General features: G+C 36.6%; 3 protein-coding genes across 4 annotated transcripts in view; all 3 read left to right on the top strand.

Annotated features, from left to right (window-relative positions):
• Positions 1-166: 166 nt before the first annotated feature.
• Positions 167-3,329, top strand: tlr4bb (toll-like receptor 4b, duplicate b). Its single transcript, XM_056248068.1, has 3 exons — positions 167-351; positions 790-956; positions 1,054-3,329. The coding sequence occupies exons 1-3, from the start codon at positions 238-240 to the stop codon at positions 3,269-3,271; spliced, it is 2,499 nt and encodes an 832-aa protein (XP_056104043.1). The 5' UTR covers positions 167-237; the 3' UTR covers positions 3,272-3,329.
• A 1,489-nt stretch (positions 3,330-4,818) lies between these two features.
• ftr14l (finTRIM family, member 14-like) lies at positions 4,819-9,698 on the top strand. The gene is made up of 6 exons (XM_056248067.1): positions 4,819-5,352; positions 6,461-6,556; positions 7,859-8,092; positions 8,238-8,397; positions 8,846-8,905; positions 9,007-9,698. The coding sequence occupies exons 1-6, from the start codon at positions 4,954-4,956 to the stop codon at positions 9,525-9,527; spliced, it is 1,470 nt and encodes a 489-aa protein (XP_056104042.1). The 5' UTR covers positions 4,819-4,953; the 3' UTR covers positions 9,528-9,698.
• Positions 9,699-12,684: 2,986 nt separating this feature from the next.
• zgc:154058 (Transmembrane protein 150A-like) overlaps positions 12,685-26,810 on the top strand; it is a 45,640-nt gene continuing 31,514 nt past the window's right edge. The window contains exons 1-5 of one of the 2 annotated variants that reach the window (XM_056248066.1): positions 12,685-12,961; positions 13,425-13,627; positions 18,904-18,951; positions 20,293-20,379; positions 26,122-26,189. In XM_056248066.1, the coding sequence (XP_056104041.1) occupies positions 13,563-13,627; positions 18,904-18,951; positions 20,293-20,379; positions 26,122-26,189 (268 nt within the window). In that variant the 5' untranslated portion in view covers positions 12,685-12,961; positions 13,425-13,562. The remainder of the gene's footprint in view (positions 12,962-13,424; positions 13,628-18,903; positions 18,952-20,292; positions 20,380-26,121; positions 26,190-26,810) is intronic. The other variant, XM_056248065.1, reaches the window with a different exon arrangement.

Here is a 26,810-nt window from a genome sequence, read left to right as displayed (position 1 = left end):
TTTTGAATAAAAAAAACTTTTGCACAATTTTAAGAAGATTTATTACATTTTTTGCTTTTCAACCATTTTTCACAGAGTAAAGTTATTGCTCCTTTAAAATACTGCAAGTGAAGGGCTTTCTATTCATCATGGGAATGTACTTTATATATGAATAACTTCCCTTTTGAAACAAAAGGGAGAAGTGAGAGTTGCTTGCCAGTATGCAGTACTTCGACAATAGAGTATTAACAGATTTATATGAAATGGTATGTGCTTTACATCACAATGAACTTATCATATCGTGAACTGATGATATTCCTAAGCTCAATCTTGATTCTTGTGAATGCTGGAGAAGGACAGGAATGTGCCATGGTAAGAACAATACGTATAGTTTATATATAGTTATCATTAATATAGTTCATATTTGTGCTTTAAGGCTAGGTTCTTAGAGAATACTATTTGTTTATGTGAGTGGTTATGTATTGTTATTTTGATCGAAGGCTATAGTATTATAAACATGCTGGACTTCTGAATTTATTTTGTAATTATTTGATGATCAGGTTCTTTTCATTATTATATTATATTATATTATATTATTAGTCGTTTATAATTAGCCTCATTTTCTAAGGGAAGGGAAAGGGAATATTCAGATAGTATGTAGAAATGCACTTTTTCAGAGATTTTCTGTCTATCTATCTATCTATCTTATACAAAAGTAAAGAGGCCTTAGGATCTCTCAGACAGAAAAAAAACAGAAATACCAAAAGTATGTTTAAAAAATGGTATAATTGTGTCTTTGTTTATTAATAGATAATAAAGAATATGGAATACTCATGTTCTGGGAGAAATCTGACTCACATTCCCAGCAGTCTTCCCTTCACTGTGACGTCTCTGGATTTCAGTTTCAATTTCTTGAACTCTTTACATAAGTGTGTATTTCCTGTATTGTTCAATTTGCAAGTTTTGGACCTCACAAGGTAAATTAATGCTACTGATCATTAATCATAATGCATTACAATTTAAACATGTTAACTATTGTTTAATGTTCTAATTTTTAATCTTCTGGGCTTTCAGATGTCACATCAAGCACATTGAAAATGATACTTTCTACAATGTGAAGAATTTGACTACTTTGATTCTCACTGGAAACCCTATTACATATTTTGGACCTGGATGCTTGAATTCTTTACATTATCTACAAAGACTAGTTCTTGTGGATGTTGGTCTCGCGTCCTTACAGCTTCAAATGAATAACCTTACTAAGCTACAGGAACTTAGAGTTGGAACAAATAACATCCAGTCCGTGTCTCTCCCTCCATTCATGAGCTCCTTTAAAGATTTCAGTTTACTTGATCTACATGCCAATAATATATCCATCATTAAAACTGATCACACTGTTGTGTTGAGAAAGATTGGCAGAAACATGACTTTGATTCTCTCTAGGAATCCATTATTACACATTGAATCAGGAGCTTTCAAAGATGTCTATCTCAGAGAGCTTCACATACAAGCTGCCTTCGTTTCATTAAATGCACAAAATGGGTGTCTAAATGCTCTTACTGGTCTCAGTGTGGATAAGTTGTTCATTGGAAGTTACAGGATGCAATGGAAAATCCATGTGTCAGATTCAAATTATCTTGATGGTCTTTGTTCTGTTAATTTCAATGAAATATATCTTGTTCAGAAAGAATTCTCTGATTCTGAAATGAATTTGTTCCATTGTATGATCAATGCGACAAAAATCACAGTGAAAAGCGGATATTTCAAAAGAATGGAACATGTTCCATTTCACCGTCTTAAGGAACTGTATTTAGGTCACACTTCATTATCTGTTGTACCAATTGTTTCACATATACCAAGCTTAGAAAAACTAGTGGTGAAGAATACTGTGCCTCTATCCTTTATTGGTATTGGTATTGGTGTCAGTGACCTGTCTCTTCTTCAGTATGTTGATTTGAGTGGAAACTTTTTGATTTTGAAGGACTGCTGTTACCAATTTTTTCCAAGGGCACCAAATATTCGATTCTTGAATCTTAGTCAAAACTCAGAGATAGGGATGGTTGATAACCCATTTTCTGGACTTGAAATGCTTGAAGTGTTGGACCTCCACCATACAAAACTAGTCATTGTTTTTTACTTTGGATTTTTACAAGGTCTAAAAAATTTAAAGTATTTGGATATTTCCTACACAAGTATTACTGTAACAATGTACATGATTTTTCGGGACCTGCAACATTTGACTGTGCTTAAAATGGCGGGAATCAGTTTCAGTGGAGATATATTGAAATCTTTCTTACAAAATCTTACACATTTGGAAGTTCTTGACATCTCACACTGTGGCATCGGAGAAATCTCCAGGACATCCTTTACCGGCACGCAGAAACTAAGGCATTTATATTTAAGTAAAAACAAGTTGATGATTTTGGACTTTCTGGCCCAACCAGAGCTGAAACAACTTACATCAATTTTTATCGATAAGAACAGCATTACTAGCATCCCACTTCATGTTCTCCAAAAGTTGCCTGCAAACCTTTCAGAGTTTGATTTGTCCTCCAACCCCATCGATTGTTCCTGCTCCCAGACAGATTTTATTATGTGGATCATCCAAAATCAGAACATTTTGAAGCAATCAGAAAATATTTTCTGTAAAACCTTGTCACCAAGCTCAGATTTTAGAGCAGTGGACTTTGACATTGACAGCTGTGTGCAAAAGAAAAGACTCACAATTGTTGTATCATTATGTATTGTTTCATTAGTAGTTGTGTTATCAGTCTTGGCTTATAGGTACCAGTTTTATCTTCAGTATTGCTGGATTCTTTGGAGAGGCTACAGATCACCTGGACAACAAGAATGTTCCTATGATGCATTTGTGATTTTCTCCAGCTATGATGAAGTCTGGGTCATGAATGAACTGATGGAGAATCTGGAGAACGGTGTTCCACCTATTCATCTTTGCCTTCACATGCGGGACTTTCAAGCAGGGAAGTCCATCGCCTCAAACATTATTGATGAAGGAATAATGGGCAGTCGTAAAGTCATTGTGGTTGTGTCTCAACACTTCATTGATAGCGCCTGGTGTCGCTTTGAGTTTGAATTAGCTCAGTCCCGGTTTATGATGGAACGCAATGCCAACATCATCATCGTCATTCTGGAAGATGTGGAAGAGACGAAGACTAAGAAAGTGTTTGGTCTTCATAAGCATCTGAAAAAGAACACGTACTTGAAGTGGAGAAGGGGCCCTTTGAGTAACAAGAGATTCTGGATACGGCTCAGGAGAGCTATTAGCCTATAAAGCAATAATCTGAGCATGTATACAGTATAGGCTACATGTGAATGTATTGAATTTGATCAAATAAACTGATGCTTTTTTATTTAAACTAAGAATCTAAAGAAGACATCCCATTTTATTTTGTAGTCCATCATTTTTCACAGGGCTGTAATGCTATTGTTTGCTGGAAAACAGCACACAGGCTTTTTAGATCCTCTTGGCAATGCACTTGAAAAAAAGGGAGAAGTGAAAGTTGCATGCACAATACAGTGTAAACAGATCTTTATCAAACACTATTGTGTTTTGTGGTCAAATAGATTTTGATCTCATGAATGTGTTACTGGAAACACTGATGTGTACATTTGCAAAGTAAAATTCTATAAATAGCAACAGAAAAGTTACTAGTTCAGTGCATGATGACTCTATAGCTGAATTCCCAACCTTCTGACTGTTGTTTGTTGTTTTTCCTCCTCATTACGTAATAGTTTCACATATCTCTATCTCTTTCTGAACTTCGAAATTCACATACAAATTTTAATGAAAGAATATTAACTTAAATGTTTGCCATTTCAAAAGTCATGTCCATTATATCGACGATGATTTAGGCTACTTGTGAGGAATTTAACTACTTTGATTCTCACCGGAAACCGTGTTACACATTTTGAAACTGGATGCTTGAATTCTGTATAAATTTAATTTTCTTTGACCTTTGATGTAGATGTGGAAATAAATTAAATTACAGAGCCTCTGGTCTGTGTTATCAAAACGAATGACTTTAAGCTGTTGCATGTGGGCATGATTTGAAGTGGAAAATTTTATTAATAAAATATTATTAAGTTATAAGGAAAAGTAGCTTTTATTTTAATATAAAATGATAGTAATTTATAGTAAAATTATAGTAATTATATTTATATAAAATAAAACACATTCCATTTACTTAAATAATAAACTTAAATAATTGCACACCATAGAACATTCATCAACCAAGAATAAAGCATTCAATAGCCATGCACATGTGCATGACTATTGATTGCTTTATTCTTGGTTGATGAATGTTCTAAGGTGTGCAATTATTTAAGTTTATTAAGTAAATGCAGCTAAAGTAGTTCCAGGCAGGTCTTGACCACATTGCAGTTCCATATTACTTCGCTAAATATTTTTTTTTTTGTTATTTCACAGGTCCTCACAGCTTACAACAGCAAAAGAACCAAAACCCACAAATACACTGACCTAGCAAATATATAACAAACAATATGATACAAATGAAAAGCTCAATGTTTCCCCCTCAAAATCACGTTTATTAATCTATTGAAAGCACGCTCTCTTTCTACATACACACACACACACACACACAAACAGCATGCTTCGCGACGTCACATTATTTTTCTAATAATCGGACCATCGTCAATTTTTCCTTACTTAACCACTGGAGGAAACTTACAAGACACTTCACTCATGGTTTACTGTCAACAAAAGGGCCTTTGTAAAAATGTTTTACAATGTTTATGTTACAACATTCACATTTTTGCTATTCTCTTTGTTCTAACATCATCTGTCACATGACATGTCAGCATCTAACCTGCTAAACTGGTTTATCACACACGGTTCACATTCCTCTATATATAATGAATGTGTCAGTACAGTTTCATTGAAACTACTTTTTACCCCACAAGCTTGTCTTTGGATTATGCCGAGAGAGTTTTAACATGTCTCGGAGCAGTACAGCCAACCATAGCCGATACAGCACTATGGAGAAACCCAGACGCAATGGAAGATACAGCAGCTCCAGCAGCCGCAACAGCTCCAGAGAAGTGCTGTGTGATTTCTGTCTGGCAAAGAAGAACAAGGCAGTGAAGTCATGTCTGACGTGCTTAACCTCATTTTGTGAGACGCATCTCCAGGCTCATTATGAGTATCCAGCTCTCATGAAGCACAAACTGGTGGCAGCAACAGGGCAACTGCGTGAGAAGATCTGCGCTGAACATGATAAACTTTTAGAGGTTTTCTGTCGTTCTGATCAAGCATGTGTTTGCGTTTTGTGTATCATGGAGGAACACAAAAAACATGATATTGTTTCAGCAGCAGCTGAAAGGACAGAAAAGCAGGTGAGCTTATCAATAGAGAGAACATTGATTAAAAATGACTCATGCCATGAAGAACCGTATGCTTTTAAACTAAATCATGATGATCAGTGATAAACAACAAGTCAATATCTAGTGCTTTCACTTGGTTGGAAGATTAAGGGATAGCACAAAAACGACAATTCTGTCATCATTTACCCACCCTCAAGTTGTTCCAAACCTGTATGAATTCTGAACACATTTTCATTTTTGGGTGAACTATCCCTTAAAGGATTAGTTCACTTTTAAAAAAAACTTTTGCTGATAATTTACTCACCCCCATGTCATCCAAGATGTCCATGTCTTTCTTTCTTCAGTCGAAAAGAAATTAAGGTTTTTGATGAAAACATTCCAGGATTTTTCTCCATATAATGCACTTTGCTGGGCACCAAACAGTTCAAGGTCCAAAAGACAGTTTCAGTGCAAACTGCAAACTGTTCAAAGGGCTTTAAACGATTCCAGACGATGAATAATGGTCTTATCAAGCAAAACGATCGGCCATTTCAAAAATAAATAACAAAGTTTAAGTTTAATAATGTCAAATGCTCGCCTTGCTCTGTTCTGTGATGCACGTTCGTGACTCTCCTGTTCGAACTCGTTCATCAAAATGAACAAATCTTTTTTCGAGTAATTTGGTTCATTTAACGAACGAAATGAACGAATTGACTCGGAAAAAGATTCATTCATTTTGATGAACGAGTTCGAACAGGAGAGTCACACAGAACGGAGCAAGGCGAGCATTTGAGCTTATAAAACTTAAACTTTGTTATTTCTTTTTTAAATGAGCGATCGTTTTGCTTGATAAGACCCTTATTCATCGTCTGGTGTCGTTTAAAGCCATTTGAACAGTTTGCACTGAAACTGTCTTTTGGACCTTGAACCGTTTGGTGCCCAGCAACGTGCATTATATGGAGAAAAATCCTGGAATGTTTTCATCAAAAACCTTAATTTCTTTTCGACCGAAGAAAGAAAGACATGGACATCTTGGATGACATGGGGGTGAGTAAATTATCAGCAAAAGTTTTTTTAAAAGTGAACTAATCCTTTAACAGTCCAGTGTCTCACGAATTTGCTTTCTTGAAATTGTCAACAGAAACAGCTTGGAGCGAAACTGATGACTTCACAGCAGAAGATTGAGGAAAGGACGAAGAAATGGCAAGATCTCAGGCAGGCAGTGGCATCCATAAAAGTAAGAATTTTAGAAAATAATTGGGAAGAATCCTCTGTTTATATCTTTTATTATGTCACTTAATTACTCATAAAATGCTGTTACGCTGACTTGCCCACTGCAATGTACAATACCACATTACATGTGTATTTCTGTTTTATATTATTAAATCAAACATTTTACAATAAGGTTCTATTTGTTCCAGTTAGTTAACACTTTAGGTCAGGGTTTCCAAAACAGCGAGGAAACTGCTGGGGGCTTGAGAGTTGATGAAAACCTAATCATTAATTATTTTCATAGAAATGTAAAATTAAAACGAATAAGTATAGGGCTAATACATAAAAACAAAACAAACAAAAAAAATCCTATTTGAATATGCTGAATTTTCAGTAGGCTATCATTACTCCAGTCTACAGAATCACATGATCCTTCAGAAATTAGTATGCTGATTTGATGCTCAAGAAACATGTATTATTATTATTATTATTATTGTTGTTGTTATCAAAACAGTTGTGCTACTTAATATTTTTGTCAAAACCGTACATATCCGATACATATCTTTAGGATTGTTTGATGAATAGAAAGTTTGGAAGAACATAATTTATTTGAAATAGAAATATTTTGTGACATTACAAATGTCTTTACTGACACTTTTGATCAATTTAATGCATACTTTGGGGCCGTTCACACAGAACACGTTTTTCCATTCCACTGTGCCATTTTTTTTTAAATGTAAACGCGCTGGACGGACGTCTTGCGCTTTTTGCAGCGCCTCGCGCATGACACCTCGTTCCAAAAAAGCTGTTAAAATAAGTTGAGACCTTGCTGTTTTTCCCCATTCCACAAAAATTCATTCTGTGTGAACCGGCCCTTACTGAATAAAAGTATTATTTTTATTATTTAATAATGTACTGACCCCATTTGAATAGTAGTGTAGCCTATTTAAAACATATTTAAACACATGTTTTTCATCTGCAGTGAGAGAAGTAGCTAGGCTAAAAATATTTTAAAAAAAATGTAATGTTAGTTTAATGTTAATTTCTACATATCCTAAATATTTAAGTTTAATAAATGAACATTAATTAAATATACATGAATTATTGATGAATGGTATGTTTAATAAATTAAATCAATAATGAATACTTTTAAAAATGGTATAATTTTATAAATATTGTAAAGTGTTACAATTAAATTAGCTCAAAATGCTATTTACTTATTTAACAGGACCTCCAATTTTAAAAAGGCGCTCTGCTCTTGTTCCATCTCTATTTGACTGGTATTGAAAATGAAATCATGTGCAGTCCCTATCTCATCTCATTCCAGCACTCATCTCAGAGTGTGTTGGATGAAAACGAGCGTATTTTCACTGAACTGCTGCGGGCACTAGAGAGGAGGCATGGAGAAGTGAAGGAGATGATCCGAGCCCAGGAAACCCTTCTACTGACACGTGCAGAGGGACACCTAGGCAGGCTGGAGGAGGAGATTACATTACTAAGAAAGAAACATAATGACCTGGAGCAGCTGTCCCAATCCGATGATCATATCCACTTCTTACAGGTATTGTTGAAAAAGTGCTGTGGCCCATAAGCGCATTTGCTTTTTTTTGTTAAACTGTTTTTTTTTTTGTTAAACTGTTTGTTCTCCCCCCCCCCCCCCCCCCTCCCCCCCCCCCCCCCTCCCCCCCCCCCCTCCCCCCATATAGAGCTGGCAGTCTCTTTCTGCTCCTTCTGGATATGAAGACTTGTCCAAAGTGACATTAGCCCCTCACCACACATTTGACAATGCAAAGAAAGCCATCTCTGACCTGAAAGTGCAATTAGAAGACATAAGCAAAGAAGAAATGATCAAAATCTCATCAGCAGGTGCTTAAAACCCTTATATTGCAAATTTATGCACATAATGTGTATGTGTGTGTCTGTGTGTGTATATATATATATATAATATATCACACATACACGGGTATACATGTATATATACATTACCATTCAAAAGTCGGTAAGATTTTTTTTTATGTTTTTGAAAGAAGTCTCTTATGCTCATAAGGCTGCAATTTTCTGATAAAAAATACAGTAAAAACAGCAATATTGTGAAATATTATTACAATAAAAATTTTCTCTATTTGAATATATATTTTAAAATGTAATTTATTCCAGTGATGGCAAAGCTGAATTTTCAGCATCATTACTCCAGTCTTCAGTGTCACATGATCCTTCAGAAATCAATGCATTCAATTCAATTTAATGTAATATATATATACATTATATATACTGTATATATTTATTTTTATACAAATATGTTTTTCATCTGCAGTAAAGGAGGTTAAAATTCTCCAGACTGTGGACCCAGCAAAAAGGGAGGACTTCTTAGAATGTAAGTTCATAATCAATATAATCAACAGTGAGACAGTAGTTTTATATAGGAAACACATTTGTTTATAGGGGTTAATTTAACAACACCCCTTCTTGATCTAGATTTCTGTCAGCCCTCAACAGATCCTTCAACAGCCCACCCGAACCTGCACCTGTCAGACAAAAACACAGTGGTGCGTATGAGCAACGAGCCAAAGTCGTACCCGGAGCATCCCGATCGCTTCGAATACTGGCAGCAGGTGCTGTGTAAGGAAGGTCTGGCCGGCGGTCGCTACTACTGGGAAGTGGACTGGAGTGGCACAGAAATAGACATTGCTGTGACTTACAGAGGAATTCAGAGGAAAGAAAATGACAAAGCTGGCAGCTTCGGGGGGAATGACAAGTCTTGGAGTTTGTACTGCTCTGAATCCAAGTACTCCTTTGTACACAACAACAAAAGCACCACTATATCTGTCCCCAGTTCCTCCAGGATAGGGGTGTATGTAGACTATGAGGCTGGGACAGTGGCATTTTATAGTGTGTCTGACAAAATGAAGCTTCTGTATAAGGTTCAAACTAAATTTACTGAACCCCTCTACCCTGGCCTTGGAGTCTGGGGATACGGAACTACAGTGCGACTGTAAATATAGAGATACATTTGCTTGCTGAATGTTGATCAGCATGCAGTTGTCACAAATTTATCTTATCTTCTTTATCATTTTAGTCAGTTAAGTGAGAACAGGAAGTGAGTCACTTTACTTCCCTCTTTGGGCATCTGCATCAAAAATGAATCACTGACCTCATTCTGACATGTAGCAGTCTTTTTTTTTTTTTTAAATATAAATCGTAAATTGGCTTATTGATTTATTTATAATGTCTTGGTTCCAAATACTCAAGACCAGGGCGTGTCCAATCCTGCTCCTGGAGGGCCACTGTCCTGCAGAGTTCAGCTCCATGCCCAATTAAACACACCTGAACCAGATAATCAAGGTCTTGCATTCTGGAACCTTCCAGGCAGGTGAGTTCAGGCAAGATGAGCTAAACTATACAGGACAATGGCTCTCCAGGGCCGAGTTTGGACACCCCTCTGGACTGCCACTCCATTCCCCATCAAAAACACAGAGACTGGGTATATTTTGTGTGCATAGTAGTAGATTTAAGGATTATCTGAAAAATGACAAGTATCACATGTGAATCCTTCACTATGTTGTGTTACTTGTTTTATGATTCCATCACAACATAAAACAATACAGTATGTTTATCATTGAGCAAAAAACAAACTGTCTTTTACTACACTTCTGAAACCATTTTAATCAAATAAAAATGCGTTTAGTGTTTGCATTGGCCTTCTGTTTTTAGTCACACGTCCAGATGTGGGAAACATATTGCATATCTCTCCACTAGATGGAGCCATTCCAAACGTGTTGAAAGTTATAATTTGTTATACTCATTTTCACAGTAATACTGAGCTAGGCAACTCGTGTGTTTTGAGTTGTTTTATCTTGAATTTGCACATTTTAAAATTGATTACAATGACCGATACGACTAACTCTACATCATTGTGAAGAAATATATGCTCAGAACGAGACAAACTTTTCACAATCAATATCTACATTCACAAGTCTGTTTTTATGACTCATACATCACTCATTCTTCTGACCACATGTTCTTATCCATGAATATTATTTTCATCATATACACACAGTATCATCAGCCGGTTATGTCAGAATATCAAAAGAACAAAAAACAAGTTGACGGTGAAGAAACCCGCAGAAACGTGAACATTGTTAAGGATTGCTATTATGGAGGAGTGGACTGAGATACTGTTTCAGCAGTTGCACAACTTTTCATTGTCCCCACTGTGTTGTCTTCAGATTGGCTGTTGTGGGAAATATAGAAAAAGGAACTGTATTCAATATCTTGTGAAATACAGGCCAAATTTATTGATGAGTTTAGTTTTTATATGTGAAATGTATAGCTCCGAATAAAGTACAAATTGTGCATTGTGAAAACTCTTTATTTTAATAAACACCCAATATGTCTGACAAATAGACAGAATTCGTTTGGTAACAGATATTCTGAAAATCTGACCAACCCAGTCAACAGGATAATAGTGTCTGCTGTGATGCTTGTCGGATAAAAATTGCTTCTTAAACAAGATGAGCAATGCGTTGAACATTACAACAACAGTAGCACATCTTATCAGAAGGGAATTCATATCAGAATGTACTAAAACTCTAATATAATTGTTTTAAATCATGGGAAGTACATTTTGTCTGGCAGAACATAACAGCATGTACCTCTTTATTAAATACAAGTAGCACATTTTGTTAAACTATTATAATCATATGTTCAAACAGCAAGATTATTTGTATATTTTATTATTTTGTATTTACTTACATGTAATGTAAAGGTATCCCAACTTTGATGCACTCATCGGACACCAGCTTTTCAAGACAGTCAGGCCCACATAGTTTTCAAACAGAAACATTGCAGGTGCTAAATAAGTTTGAAAGGAAAATAAACAGAGATTCTGACTTCTGGCAGAGTTTCTGATGACAAGCAAATAATAACTAAAATAGTTGGTTGTAGCATCTTATTTAAGACACTGGTCAAAGTCTGTGACCACTAATGAAAATACTTTCTTTTTTTTTTTTTTTTTTTTTTTTTACATATTATTTTGTAGGCTATGTTTATTACTAATAATATTATCAGTGTAACAAGTTGAATTTTAGTTAACATTAACATGAATTTGTGTTAACATTTAAAGATGGCAGAAATAGTCTGGGTTGTGTATTAGCCTATCACAGATGATAAGCAAAAACAATGATCAGTAACTTTGTTAGATCATTTTCAGCAAGTACGTCGGAACATTACGTCAAATGATCACTTCAATACCTTTATCACATGATGTACAAAGGCTTATCCATCAAAATACAACACTAACACGGCCAACATATCATTAATGAATCTGGACTTAATCAAAAAACTAAAATACACGTACCTTAATATGTAACGACATAAACCACATGTTGATTTAAATGTTATTAAATTAGACTTTTTATGAACCATGATTAAAATAGGCTAATTAAGAATGTTTAAAAGTGTTAACAACCATCACTTTTAAAGACCATCTGGGTAGCCTAAACACACATAATAAACTAATTAACTAGGCCTAAATATTACCTAAACAACATTTAACGTAAAATTCGCTGTACATAGAGATACGATACAAAAATATAAAAATTAAAATCGTTATTTAGATCAAATATTCTGGTGAAGTAGGCGAATTCCATTATTTTTTACTTAGGCCTACAAAAACATAATTGTAACAACACTTCACTGTACAAACACATGTTGAATGTACACTGTAAAAAAAAAAGTTGCTGCCTTAAATTTCTAAGTACAATAAACTTGGATGTTTAGCTAAGTCATTTCAACAAAATTACATCAAGCTGACTTTAAAAAAACTGTTGAATCTTGTATAAATTATAAAAAAGTTGAAAATTGCTTAACTTATTTTGATGAGTTAAAGCAATGTAAAAACATGTTGGCATATATTGATCATATATATATATATATTTTTTTTTTTTACAGTGTAGGCCTATATGATTTTTACTAATTACATTTTTGTTTCAATGTAGGCTACAGTAAACCAACTCAACTCTTAGTTTGTTTGTTTTTTCCGTAGACCTTGTTGTACGTTGTTTTTACGTCAAAATTACAAACATTTTGTTCAGTGCATCAGGATGCATCAGTGCGTGTGTTGTGGGAGGCGGAGCTCCGGGAACAGCTGGACGTTAGCGTTCAGTGAGTCCACACGGCGGGACACGAGAGAGAGACAGCGCTTATATTCCGAAAGGAGTGAGGCACCAGAATTCTGCTGGAAGAGCACAGAGAAACACAGAGAGCAAAGGAAGATTACACAGCCGCGGTCATTTGGACGCTTGAGGAGTATTGAGAAACCTGTAGCTGTTACTGGTGATTGATGTTACCGTTTCTGAACAGTCTGCGCTCTGTCTGAGGGTTTAACAAAAGGTGGGAGACACGTCTGCTGTCCCCTATCACAGGGGGGAAGGTGAGATACAGTGTCCACTCTCTACACACACCACGACTATTACACTTACGTTAAACTGCAACTTCAATCGGCCATTTTGCCTGGTTACCAAAAGGATATTCTTCCAGATGCTTTTAAAGCGACTTTTACAGTGTTCAATATAGTCTAATACAAATACACACCAGTTAGGCATGGAGCAGAATTTGCAGGCAATGAAATGTTCTGTTGTTCCTGGTCCAGAAAAAAGCATAGACAGAATCACAGATATACACTGAGTTAAAAATGCTTAAACAAATAGAAAAATACAATATAGAGTATAAAAGTAAAAAACAACAACAATGTGCTTATAATAATGCAAAATCCACAGCTTTGCAAACAGGTATGCATTGTGCAATACAAAATCATGTAAAAATGACAGGTAACAGTCTAGTCTGTTTATTCAGTTGTTGTCATTGTAAATATTTATTTTTTGTTTTTGTCACAGATATGATATTTGTGATAAGCCGGTTTGGGGTCATGCAACAAGTATAAATGCACATTGATGAGCCGAGGGAGACGGGCTGGCGAAGGCGAAAGAAGTGGATGATTTTGAGGGGAGCAGTAGAGGATCGTGTTGCTGGAGATGTCTCTGTGGATGATCTTACCTGTCAGCCTCCCAGCTCTGACCATCACTGGAATATGGGTTGTGTAAGTCCATTTTATTTCATATCAAATTAAACGATCCTGGGTATCAATAGGTATTGATAAAACCTCTGCAGTTGTCATGTATGCTCTGATTTAAGATTACATCACTTTCAGACTAGTTTGATTTTTAACTGGATGCACACACCAATTCAACAATGTTCTTAGAGGGATATAGACACAATATGTCTGTTTGGTAAATTCCAACTTTATGGTCTATAAGAATAATTGATGTAGTTGTATAGTTGTAATTGTATATGTGTCAGATTGTTTTAACAGTGTGATGTAGCCAGTAGATATAGAATATGTTGAAGTCAGTGTACTTAATGCAAGTAAATCACAGTTTTAGGTTTGGCCTGCATTGAAATGGTTGCCTTCTCTCCCTACCGAGACCCAGCTAACGTTCTTAAAACTTTGGCTAACATTCTGGCATGGTTCTCTTAAAGTTATGAACAAAGTTTCTTCCAGTAACATTATCATGCGTTCGATCTGGTCTTTAATAATGTTCTCAAAACGTTAGCACAAAAACATTATTTATACATCGTTTATATAACGTTTTTTCCTAAATGTTTTAGTTGGACATTCGTCTAATGTTTTTTTTGTTACTACTTCTTTCAAAAGGTTCAGAGAACATTAAAAAGTAACATTCCCATAATTTTTGGAAAATGATAAAATGGAATGTTCCCTTAACGTTCGCTTAAACAAGAAAAAACGTTTTTAAACCATTCAAAATGCTGAACCTTCAGAGAACATTAGCAATTAGCATTAGAATGTTAGCAAAAAGTTTTTAGAACATATTTTTGTTAGCTGAGGAGAAAAGTCTGTTATGTCAGTTTTTTAGGGGGGGGTGGGGGGTGGGGGGGGCGCCTCAAAGCTGCTACTGAAACATGCAGTTTCATTGTGACATAATTTATTATGGAAAGTTTTATTATGTGTGCAAAGATAAAATTACGAGCTAAAACATCTGAAATGCAGCCACTCTCAGTATTCCTGAACCTGCTCTTTGGGGAGTGGGCTATACATAAAACTACAAGCGTGCCCATAACTGACTCGTCTGAACTTGCCTGAAAAATGTTGAAGACTTTGAGGTCATTATTAGTAACTTTGTGATGGTACAGAAATGGATCTTCAGGAAGAGAGCTTTGCATGAACCGGCATGCGGTTGATAAGACTTGTAGTTCAAGGTAATGTTTAAGAAAAAAAGGTTTTTGGCTTCATGTGTGATGGAAGTTGTTGGAAGACTCGAGGGGCTGTGGATTACCTTTTATACAGTTTTATTAGTTTGAAGGTGCAGCGCTGTGCTGGCGTCTCATTGCTTGTTGCCCCTACTTCCTTCCTGTGGAGAGCTTGCAGGCGCCCTGTTTCTACAGGGAGTTCAAGATCCCCTTCCTCTCCTGCAGAGCCTTGAGTTTGAAGCGACAGAGGTGGTTACATAAGCCTCTGCAAGCAGAGGAGCGAGTAAAACAGAGGAGAGCAACTTAGAGCAGCATCAGCGACTTTTCATCTATTATGCCAGAGAGAGAATGTTTGGTTTATTCTCTCCATGACTCCTGTAGTGAAGGTCTGGGAGAAGTTCCCAATACAACATGGACTAAACGTGCCCCGTATCTATGCAAGAAATGGCATGTTTTCATAGCTGAATATGGAACCTCTAATTATGACCTGTATAAGAACTGTTACCGTTACTAAAAACAACAACATCAACAGTTCAAAGCACGACTGAAACTGACTGGCATGTTCTGAATCTTCTCTTATAGAATTGATTCATAATGCAAGTTTTTTTGTTAGTTAAACACTTCATTGGAGGCAGTTTTTGAGGAGTATGTAGCCCACAGTTACACACCAGTGGAATGGTTGTTTAAATTATTCAGGCTGCATTGTGTAAAAAAAAAAAAAAAAAAAAGTTTCCATTTAGGCAAGAGCAAGTTTCCAAGCCAGTGTTTCCATTTGAACGTTATTTCTATACTTTGAGGCTGTTGTTTATGGTAACGTCGCACATGCTTGCATAGTCCCGGACGTTGCATAGTTGAACGTACTGTTTATGCAAACAACACTGAGCATATTTATTCATAACAAAGGCTTTATATTTTAAAGCTGGTTGCCTTTAACAGCTAAAACAGTCAGTGCTACATCTGTGTCCTCGATGGTACAATACAAGCATTGTGCCTCTCTGGTTGGAGATGTAGCCTAATAATCCATTCAGATCAGGTCTGGTCTCTGGTTTGATTGGACCTAAAGCTCCTGGGGATTGATTTCTCACACCTGCTGTGGTTGCACAGCAAAAGGTGTCTTTGTGAATGACCGGAGTACATGATGCGGAATGGAGGGGGTATGGACACTGGTGGAGTCTGCCAGCTGTTTAAGGAGGTTGTTTGTAAAAATGTACGCAATTCGATTCAAGAAGGTTAATTAAAACAAGATTATGAAGCATTCATCCTCGCCTCTTCCTCAAACAGCCTTTAGTCAGAGTGCTGTATCTTATTAAGACAATTCAAATTGAATTATTATGTACAATACCGTTCAAAAGTTTAGGGTCTGTGAGATTTTTTAAATGTTTTTGAAAGGGGTCTCTCTGTTGACCAAGGCTGCATTTATTTGATTGAATGCACAGTGAAAGCACTAACAAGATTGTGAAATATTACTACAATTTATCATAACTCTTTCTGTTTAAAATGTAATTTTGATGGCAAATATTCATGAGCTATGCCAAGTCTTTATTTAAAGGGAAATTCTGTCATCATTTAATTCAATTAAAATGAAAATTCTGTCATCAAAGACGTACTTTCTGTCTTTTTAGCCCATACAATGGAAGTCAATGGTCACCAAAACTGTTTAGTTACCAACATTCTTCAGAATATCTTCTTTTATGTTCCACAGAAGAAAGAAAGTCATACGGGTTTGGAACCACATGAGGATGAGTAAATGATGACAGAATGTTCTTTTTTGGTTGAACTATCCCTTTAAAAGCTTTGAAGTTTGTGGTGCCCTGCTCAATAAAAAATGAAGAAGTACAAGTGTTCAGCCAAAAAATTCACGATTGACTCCTGTCACGAGTTACTTTAGAGAGCGAATCCAAATCTTATGGTGAACAGATGGGCTCCAGTATCAGAGCGGGGGCTGTGTTACTCTAGCCAGACTGTGTTCTCCTAGGCATGTCTTGTGCGCCTCTCTGGGATGTTGAAAGTGACCTGGTAACAGTCTGCGTGATTATTTACAACACCAGCCAGGGCAGATGGCAGAATGCTTGTTTACCAAATGTAATTTCTCTCAGCGTTGTGCTAAGTGTAGTGCAAGGCTCAGGTGATCTGTCTCGCTGTGGACACACACAAACACACACACTATTTACTAGAGATGAAAACAAACCTAATTGCTGCTTAGCCCACATCTGACCCTGCGTGCTGTCAGATGCAGTTACGTTGGACAAATGCAAATGTGTTTGTGTGTATGTCAACAGTGAGATCTGCATGAGAGAAAGACGTATCCATCAGCAGGTGCCGAGTGTGTTAACACAGACCACCTAATATTCTTTTCTTCTCTCATTGTCCATTTGTAATTATGGAAGCTTGTTTCCGCCATGGAATAAAATAATAAAAAAGGTAATTACGACTTTTTATCTCACAATTCTGACTTTTTCCCTCAGAATTGCAAGTTTATATCTTACTATTCGAAATTTAAAACTTGCCTTTTAACTGCTTTATCTTTATATCAAGTTTATATCTCACAATTGTGAAAAATGAAGTCAGAATTGCAAGTTTGACTTTTTATCTCAAAATTCAGACTTAACTTGCAACTGCAAGTTCTTTATATCTCACAATTGCAAGAAATATAGTCAAACTGCAAATTGCTAGTTATAAAAGTCAGAATAACTCACAATAATTTTTATTTTTATTTTTAGCAGAATGTGCGATATAAACCTGCAATTGCAAGATATAAACTTCTGAGAAAAAACGGTCCAAATTGTGAAATAAATAAAAAACGCTATTACCTTATTTATTTTTTATTCCGTGGTGGAAACAAGTTTCCATAGTAAGCAAATTTTGCTTGCTTGGAAATTGTCTTTCATCAGATTCTGTAAAAGTCAGTTGGCAAACGTTTACTTTAACCGTTATCTGATGGTCCTGTGTTCATTGACATCTTATGAGGGTCAGTGTGACAGGACCACGAGTGTGCTGACCTTGTTGCATAAGTGTGAGCAAAGAATGACACATAACGCCAGGGTAAGCTGAAGATGCACAGGTTGAGTTGACTAATTTTCCAGAGCTCTCCGGTTTTTGGTTCTATGCTAACAGAAAGTCACGTCAAAAGGACATGCACTTCTGATTTTATCTGTGAATACAGGCTGTTGCGGTAGTGAAGGAGACCACAGCATATTTTTTATAATCCTTTCTTTATGTCCATATGCGTAACCTATAATGATAAAGTAACTTTTATATGTTTCAGCCCTTAAAGCTCTGGGCTCATGAGTCATACTGCATCTCTTTGCTTAATTTCAGACATCAGTGGTTTACATTGCTCTTGTGGTCAGCTTTGAAACAGTTTTTATTTTGACATGATCATTGGTGCATTCAAAGACAGATTCTTTTAGAACACAGTTTTTATTATGAATTGTTTGTGTCCATTTTGTTTAGATGGTGTTTTCATGAGCTACACCAGTAACACTTTTCAAAAAAGGTTTCATTTGTTAACATTAGTTAGCAAATGCTGTAAAAATATATTGCTCATTGTTAATTCATATTAGTTAATGCATTAAAGGGATAGTTCACCCAAAAATTTAAATTCTGTCATCATTTACTCACCCTCAAGATGTTCCAAACCTGTTTGAATTTCTTTCTTGTGCTGAACACAAAAGAAGATATTTTGAAGAATGTCAGTAGCAAAACAGTTGAGGTGCCCCATTGACTTCCATAGTATGTTTTACATACTATGGAAGGCAATGAAACCCTGGGCCTGTTTGGTTCCCGACATTCTTCAGAATATCTTCTTTTGTGTTCAGCAGAAGAAAGAAATTCCTTCAGGTTTGGAACATCTTGAGGGTGAGTAAATGATGACAGAATTTAAATTTTTGGGTGAACTATCCCTTTAACTAATGTTAACAAATGAGACCTTATAAGTGTTACTGGTGTAATAATACAGAGTCAAAAAATCACTTTACACAATCTATTTTAAACAAGTCGAGGCAAGTAAAAATGAAATGCAAGTTTAAATCCTCCTTTTAAAATTTTTTATCTGGTTTGCGCTGATTACATTATGTTTCTAAGGTACTATCATTTCTATTTTTCCAGGTATGCCATGGCCTTGTATAATCAACATGTCTGTCCTGTGGACAACTGGTAAGAAGTCTTCTTTTTAAACTAAATATCAATGTGTCCACTTTTCAAAAGTTATTTATTTGTTTTTTCTAATTGTAAGATTACATTATGCTATATGGTATTTTACATTTTTTCATTTAATTCAATATATGTAATTTAATGATTAAATATATTAAATATTTTAAACTGTACAATAACACTTTATTTAATGCACATAAAATATAAAAATGTATTAAGCATTTACACAAGTATTTTTATTTGTATATGTTTATTAATATATTGGTAACTGAAATATGCATATTTTCATCTTTTGAAAGAAAAGAGCTTATTTGAGCTCTAAGGATATTAACCATTTACCGATACTGAACTAACACCTTTTTAAAATGCACACATCAGAGAGAGACCTTCTGGCATTGTGTCTAATACACTTCTTCTGCGTCATCTGCACTAATGAGTAATGTATTTGATATGAGATGTTGAGCGAGTGTCCAAATCATTTCTTATTAACTTAATATGGCTCATGGACATGTCAGCCAATGAAGAATTGCAGGTTAACTTGTGCTTTTAGTCAAACATTAGCATACCTGAGCATAGCAGTGTCTAGGTAACTTAAATGTTAGCGCTGCTGTTGGGCTTACACTGTACCTTAATTATTTAAAATGGTAAAAATGGCATCTGGGTCCATGAGCAGAAGCAGTCGGAGAGGATTACTCATTAATATGACTTGTGAATAAAAGGAATTAATGAATAAAACCCACTGTCTAAGAATATCAGTGAAAAATTAGAAAAATCTAATTAAGCTGAGCTAACAAGATCAAATTCGGTCTGTTTAATGAAATTCAGCCGAAAGGCTGCTTTAACCTTTTTAGGTGCTTTGCATTCCTGGATAATTTTTACACTCTGGAAACAACAGTGGTCTTTCAGTGTTTTCCTCCTGGTGGGAGGAGCATTAGTCCTGTAGCGAAGGATGTGTTTGCTTTAGTAATGAAGTGTAGCCACATTATGTTTGCCTTGATTTTTGCACGGTGTAGTATGAATCGAAGTAATGGCGGCTGTGAAAACACGTTTATACTGGAAGTGAGTTGTAACTCTGATCATATCATCCAGTGTACAGTAGGAATGCAGCGCTGTGTAACTTGTTCAAATTCACAGACAGATGCAGCTTTCCTAATACTCAGGTCTGTCTGGTATGATTGACTATTATTTATAGCAAGTGAGCAAGATCTTAAAGTAGACTCCCACTAAGGGACTCGGTTATAGGAGTTACAGTACAACCGAGTCGGGACTCGGTTATACTGTAACTCCATAATGTATATGTTTTTGTATTTATATGTGGGGGTCTGAGTATTTGTTTGCTTGCAGGATGTATAACCAGTCATGTGAGGTGGATCTGCCAATGCAGAGGGGACAAACCTTATGCTGTACTCTGGACAACGTTCCTCTCATAAGGTCTGTATGAAGTAACAGTAAGAAAAACACTGACAATGGGTAACAGCCAGGGATGTAGATTTAGCCTTAATTAAGATTTAGTGACATCATATCTTTTGTAGTTGTATTGTATTTTTTATGTTTAAAACTTTTTCATTTCAATAAGAGAATTGCTTGAGTTTTACGAATGGAGGAAACACTACAGTTTGTGGAACATTAAGAAAAGGGTTATTATGGAGATTATTTACATGCCATGCTGAATGACTCCTTGTCATGCTGTAGAAAGGGTCCAAATGATGTAACTTCTTCAGGGTTACAATGTGCACAATATATGGAACGCTCACTAAACATTAACATTAACATTATTTTTTTTTGGTTGAGAACGTCAAGAATTCTACAACAAAATCACCATTAAAGTACAGACAATTGATGTTTAAAGTGCCCCTATTATGCTATTTTAAAGGTTCCTCATTTTGTTTTGGAGGCCTCCTACAATAAGTTTACATGCATCATAGGTCAAAAAACGTACATTTTCTCATAATATACTTTGCGCATCATCTCATTTCTCAGAGTCTGAAAACGATTTGTTCGAAGATTCAGTCTCTCTTAACCCCTTCTTTCTGGCCCCTGGCTAGGGTTGGGTATCGGTTGGGTTTTATCCGATACCAGTACCTACTCGGTATTTTTTAAACGGTTCCGGTGCTTAAACGGTTCTTGAAACGGTACTTAAGAAAACGAAACCGCACACACTTTATCAAAAAATAATACCCTTTTATTTACAGGGCCAAACTGGACACAATATTAACTTAAATCTTTAAACAATATAAATACAAGTAACATATGGTATTAATAAAACCAATATAAAATACAAATTTTTACATTACATTTTACACATTTACATAATATCAAATAAATCAATATTGTATCAAACAATGTAATAATACTGGAGATTAATAGAGATTACTAGCAGAGCTGCCAACTCTCACGCATTGACCCTTTTCACACGCTCTCACGCACGCCACACATCCATTTTCTCACGCAGAGAAAAATCGCGGACAAAGAGGACACCGACAGACAAGACAGAGAAGGTTACTTTTGATACGGAACAAATCCACAGCTGTCAGATTCTGTCAATATTTTTACGAGATTCACACAATAAATAACGTTTTGGCTCTTTGAAATGTGACAGATCGCTGTAGCGCGTCAGTTCAAACGGCACGTGATACAGCAGCCTACAAATCCACTGCTTCTTAGCTACGCAGCGTTGAGTGAACCTATGAAAGAGAACATATCTGGTTACTGGTGTAACCTATGTTCTCTCAATAGGGAACGAGACACTGCCAAGCTCCTCGCGCTGCCGACCAGCTTCCTTTTTCGACAGAGAAATCTGAGGAGCAGATGGCGCGCGCGCGCCAACATAATATGACGATGTAAGTGCGTCGAGGCGGCGCCCGCGCCATTAGCCAATGAATCGGCTTGATTCTATATGGGATTCAGACTATGGGCACACCCAGAGGGCGTTCTGACGCGTAATTTTACACGTGAAATGCAGCCAAACCTTGCGAGCAAGAGCGCGCTTGCGAGACAGAAGAGACTGTGCGTGTGTGTGTGTGTGCCTAATTAAGTCAGGGACCGAAATCAGGCACCGAAATTGTCGTTCTTATTCGGTCTGATTACTACCGTTTACGTCGGAACCGGTTCCCTATTGGCACCGAGTTTCGGTACCCAACCCTACCCCTGGCATTATGCAAATTTGTTACAAACCTACATAGGTTCGAGCAGGAAGTGAGACTAGAATTGCTGACGACTCGTTTCAGCAGTTCAGAATTGATTCTTTCTTTGAGGAGACGATAACTTTATTTGTCTAGGCTTTGATCTTCAAAACTTTTAGTTTTGTTTGAAAACTTTGCAGACTTTTTACATCCATAAACAGCTATATTACACACTGCGAAAAAGCATAATGGGGCACTTTAAAACAAGTTATTTTAATATTTTATTTCAGTTAACATTAATGAAAATGTTTTTTTGATGGTTTTAGGTTTAGTTTTAGTTAGAGTTAACTATAAAAGCCATAAATAAGGGTGCTTTCACACTAGCCCTATTGGTACGCCCCCGGGTTTGGTTCATTTGGATGTGAACACTGTTTTCTGAACTCTCATACCCGAGTTAGCCTAAAAAGGGGGGTCTGGGGTACAGTTAATGTGAACTCCGGTACGGTTCACTGCTGATATGAACACAATCGTACTAAAACGCGGAAGTGAACCGCGACTAATGATGTATGATTTGATAAAACTGTGCTTGTGTGTGTTCTCACTCACTTTCCTGACAAGCGTGACGGACGGACGCAATCAGTGAGATGTATTATTTCTGCTCGTCTTCAACACAAGTGGACTTCCGTGTTCTTCAGAACATATATAGAACATTCATGGCAGATAGAAAACAAAACCAAAGGTTAAAAAAAAAAAAAGTATAAGTGAGGTGAGCAACACTAAACATTTTGCCGCCTTCTCCTGCATCGTTGTTACTAAGCAACAGGGGTAAACAGGTGCTGCTTTGATGATGCAAACGCGCTGCTGCTCGGACCCAATCCAGTGGGGGCAGGGGGAGCAGTCAAACTCAGGTTCGGACCAGACAATTGATCCAAGTGTGAAAGCACCCTAATAATTCTCACTACCAAAAATATGAAGTCTGTGTTTCATTAAAAAAATCTCCAAAATGAACTCCAAAGTGCACCATATTCCTGGAAAGTGCCCCTTCTCAGACTCCCTCCCTACCTGACGCAGTGGTCTGTGTCAGCACATTCTTCATTCAACAACCCCTTCCTTTCCTCTGCACACATCTCTTGTTTTTCTCTGGTGTGTCATTTCTCTTTTCCTCCATCTTAAGACTGAGACGGGGTCAGGGAGAAACAGGAATCTAGAAACATTGTTATGTGTGACCTACTCTGTATCTTTAACAAGCAGTTTCAGTTAAAGGGATATTTCACCCAAAAATGAAAATTCTGTCATTATTTACTCACCCTCAAATTGTTTCAAACCTTTATAAATGTATTTCTTCTGCTGAACACAAAGAAAGATATTTTGAAGAATGTTTGTAATCAAACATTTGTGGGGCACCATTGACTTCCATAGTATTTCTTTCCCCATACTATGGATGGAAATGGTGCCCCACAACTGTTTGGTTCACACAGGTTTGGAACAACTTGAGGGTGAGTAAATGGTGACAGAATTTTCATTCTTGGGTGAACTATCCCTTTAAGAGATATTTTTCTTGCTGAGAGAAAAACTCTTCAGGAACTGCCACTTGTCCACCACACAAAGGAATTTCCCAAATTATTGAGGAAAAATCAAAACCATACTGAAAGAAATGTCAAGAACATTGAGATGGTTTAGCCTCATTTATTTGACTTTTCTAGGCAGTTTCTCATCAAAGGGAAATCTGACAATGCATATATTGTGGATTCTGGAATAACTTGTGGGATCTTTGACCCGAGCTGTTCAATAGACCGTCTGTCTCCGTTGCCTTCAGAGCTGTGTGGTTTATGGAGTATGAGAACTTGAGTTATATGCGAAATGTCTTTGGGTGTGTCTATGATCTGCATTTCCACTACCAGCAGTGTGGGTGTTTTCGTCTGTGTTTGTGTGTGGGTTTATTTTGACTGCTACCCAGCATAGTCTGCGGTTCTTAGCCTAAAGGTATCTGAAGTGGGTGAAAGGTCAAATCCACACACACACTAACAAAACCTTGGAACAGCATACTCCTTTTTTAGCTTATCATTATAGAGCTTAACACCTCAGTGATGTATTTATAGAAAGCATTGCTATATGTAATCCAGTCGAGGCTCATTTGGCAGAAAATTGGTTTAGGCTAGCTGAGTTTGCTTCAGGGAATTTGTAGAAATTAAGGGGCATATTTACTAAACAGGGAAAATTAGCATGAGAGCGCAATCCCATAAAAGTGCCGATGGGAGTGGAAAGTTCTGCGCGTGATCTACTGACGACGTGCAAATTAAAGATCACAGACGCAGCCGGATCATTTCCATAATGACCAACGCAATCTACCAAGAGCAGCGCAAATTTGCGTCTGGTTTTTAAGACATGCTTTTTGGGGCGTTAAATAATGGCGCAAATACCAGTAAATTGACTAGTGCAAACCGATTACCGTGATTTTTGTCAAGTGAGGCATGTTCCTGGATCAACATATTTTATTGATCCTGGAACAACATTCCTGTAAGAAAATGTAGTCTTAACTCTATCCCTACACCTAAACCTAACTCTACCCATAAGTCATATCTTAAAATCAGAGGGAAAGATAGGTGAATAACACTGATGTAGAAGCACCTAACCATGGTTCTAAGCCTAAACTTGACACAAACTGTAATCTTGTCCATCAAATCTGATTGGTTGATTTGAATGTTGTTCCAGGATAAATTAAAAAAAGTTGATCCAGGGACATGTTGCACTTGGTGAAATCACATTCACCAATGCAAACCTTAGTAAATCCCCTTGCATGATTTATTTAAATACTCTCCTCCCATAAATTGTGCGTCTGAAAGGGAAACTCCTACAAATGCATATGCAATAAGGACAGCCGGAAAAATAACTGTGTCCACGGCTTTCAGCGTTAACTTCTCCCTGAATGTCTTTAGTAATTCCTGACAGTAGTTTTTTAGTGCCAAAAGAGGGTTTGCACTGGCGCAAGCTGTTAGTAAATCTGGCCCTAATACTTTTTTTTTTTTTGCTTTTCAGGAGAACATTGCATTTGGTCTTTTAGTTAGTTTACAGTTTTCCTGTCATAATTAACCCACTCTCATGTTGTTCCAACTGTGTTACTTTCTTTCTTCTATGTAACAAAAGAATATTCAGAAGACTCTTAACCCTGGTCTTTTTCCATACAATGATAATTCGTAGTGACCCCGACAGTCAAGCTCCAAAAACGAATATTGATTATATTTTGGTATGTTCTCAATCTTCACAATGAGCTATTGTATGGTTTCAAAAGACTTGAAATAAAGTGTCATATGTAGTGTCAAAAGTCATATGTATCACTTTTACGATACTATTATAATGCTTTTTTTTGTCATTTTTTAAGATTTTGTCACCATGAATTGTTTGTTTGGAAAAGACCCGTGTGGAGATTCTTCAATCTACCTACAGAAGAAAGTCATACAGGTTTAGAAAGGCATAAGGGTGATTACATAATGACAGAATTTACATTTGAAGTATCCCTTTAAGACAGTGAATCCAATGAGATGTTGGAAAGTTGGCAGCCAGCCATTCTCAGAACTTTTTGCTTGACTTTAAATTGAAGTTTGTTTACTCCATACTGTATATTTACAGCTGCATCTTCTTTTGAAAGCTTCATACCATGGTGACATGTTATATAAAGCTGAACTGGTCTTCAGTAAAGAGTACCTATGCATTAAAGAGGAAGATTTCCTTTCATGGTGAGGCGCTTGCACAGTCTTTCATCAGTGGAGGCCCTATCTTTGCTTATCTTTTGTCATTTCCCATACAGTGTGACAGCTGTGGGAGAATAGCCGAGGGTCCTCAAGCCCTTTTCTAGCTCCATCCCTCTTTTTCCCCAATAATCCACAGCTGCCAGTGTGCTCCCAAGAGCCAGAGTGTCCTATTTTAGTCAACTGCCAATGGGAGTTCATCCCTCAGGACCCTTTGCTTTGGAATGAGCATGTATGTATGTGTGTTTATTCATGTGGTGAGAACCCTGGGCATCTAACCTCTGTTCTGATGTTCTGATCTGCAGTAAATGCGGCACACTTCCTCCAGAGAGCTGCTTCTTCAGTCTCATCTGCAGCACTGGATCCTTTATGGGTGAGTTTACAATGTGCATCTGGCACTTACACTACTGTTCAAAAGTTTAATGTGAAATAGATTTTAAATTCAAAGTTTAAAACAGTGAAAACAGTTGTGCTGCTTTATATTTTTGTGGAAACCGTTGTGCATTTTATCAGGAATCTTTGATCAATAGAAAGTTAAAGAACAGCATTTGTTTGAAATAGAAATCTTTTGTAACATTGCAAATGTCTTTACTGTCAATTTGCGCATTCTTGCTATATAAAGTATTAATTTCTTTAAAAAAAACTTACTGACCCCAAACTTTTAAACATTAATGTACAGTCTTTTCATTTTAATTTGTGTTTGCATTTAATTTCAAATAATGGCTGTGAAAAATCCTTGGTGTCAAAAAAGTTTGAAACACTCACAATCTGCAAACAGAAAGCGCCACCCTAAAACTGTCTGTGTCGGGCTGGTTGGGATGCTGTTACGTGCCACATGCACTAACACAAGAGAGCGACACCTATTAAAAGGCACCGCCCGGAGTTCCGTCTCCTGCTCCACTAAATCACTCCACAACACAACAAAAGTTCAAGAAAAGTAAACATTTATTTTTCCTTTTCCTTGTAGAAGTAGGGGTAAGATTTGGTTCGCTCA

Source organism: Rhinichthys klamathensis, unplaced genomic scaffold (assembly GCF_029890125.1).
Source record: "Rhinichthys klamathensis goyatoka isolate OS25496 unplaced genomic scaffold, OSU_Roscu_1.1 h1tg000053l_1, whole genome shotgun sequence".
NCBI classification, from domain to species: Eukaryota; Metazoa; Chordata; class Actinopteri; order Cypriniformes; family Leuciscidae; genus Rhinichthys; species Rhinichthys klamathensis.
This window is presented reverse-complemented; position numbering and strand designations above follow the sequence as displayed.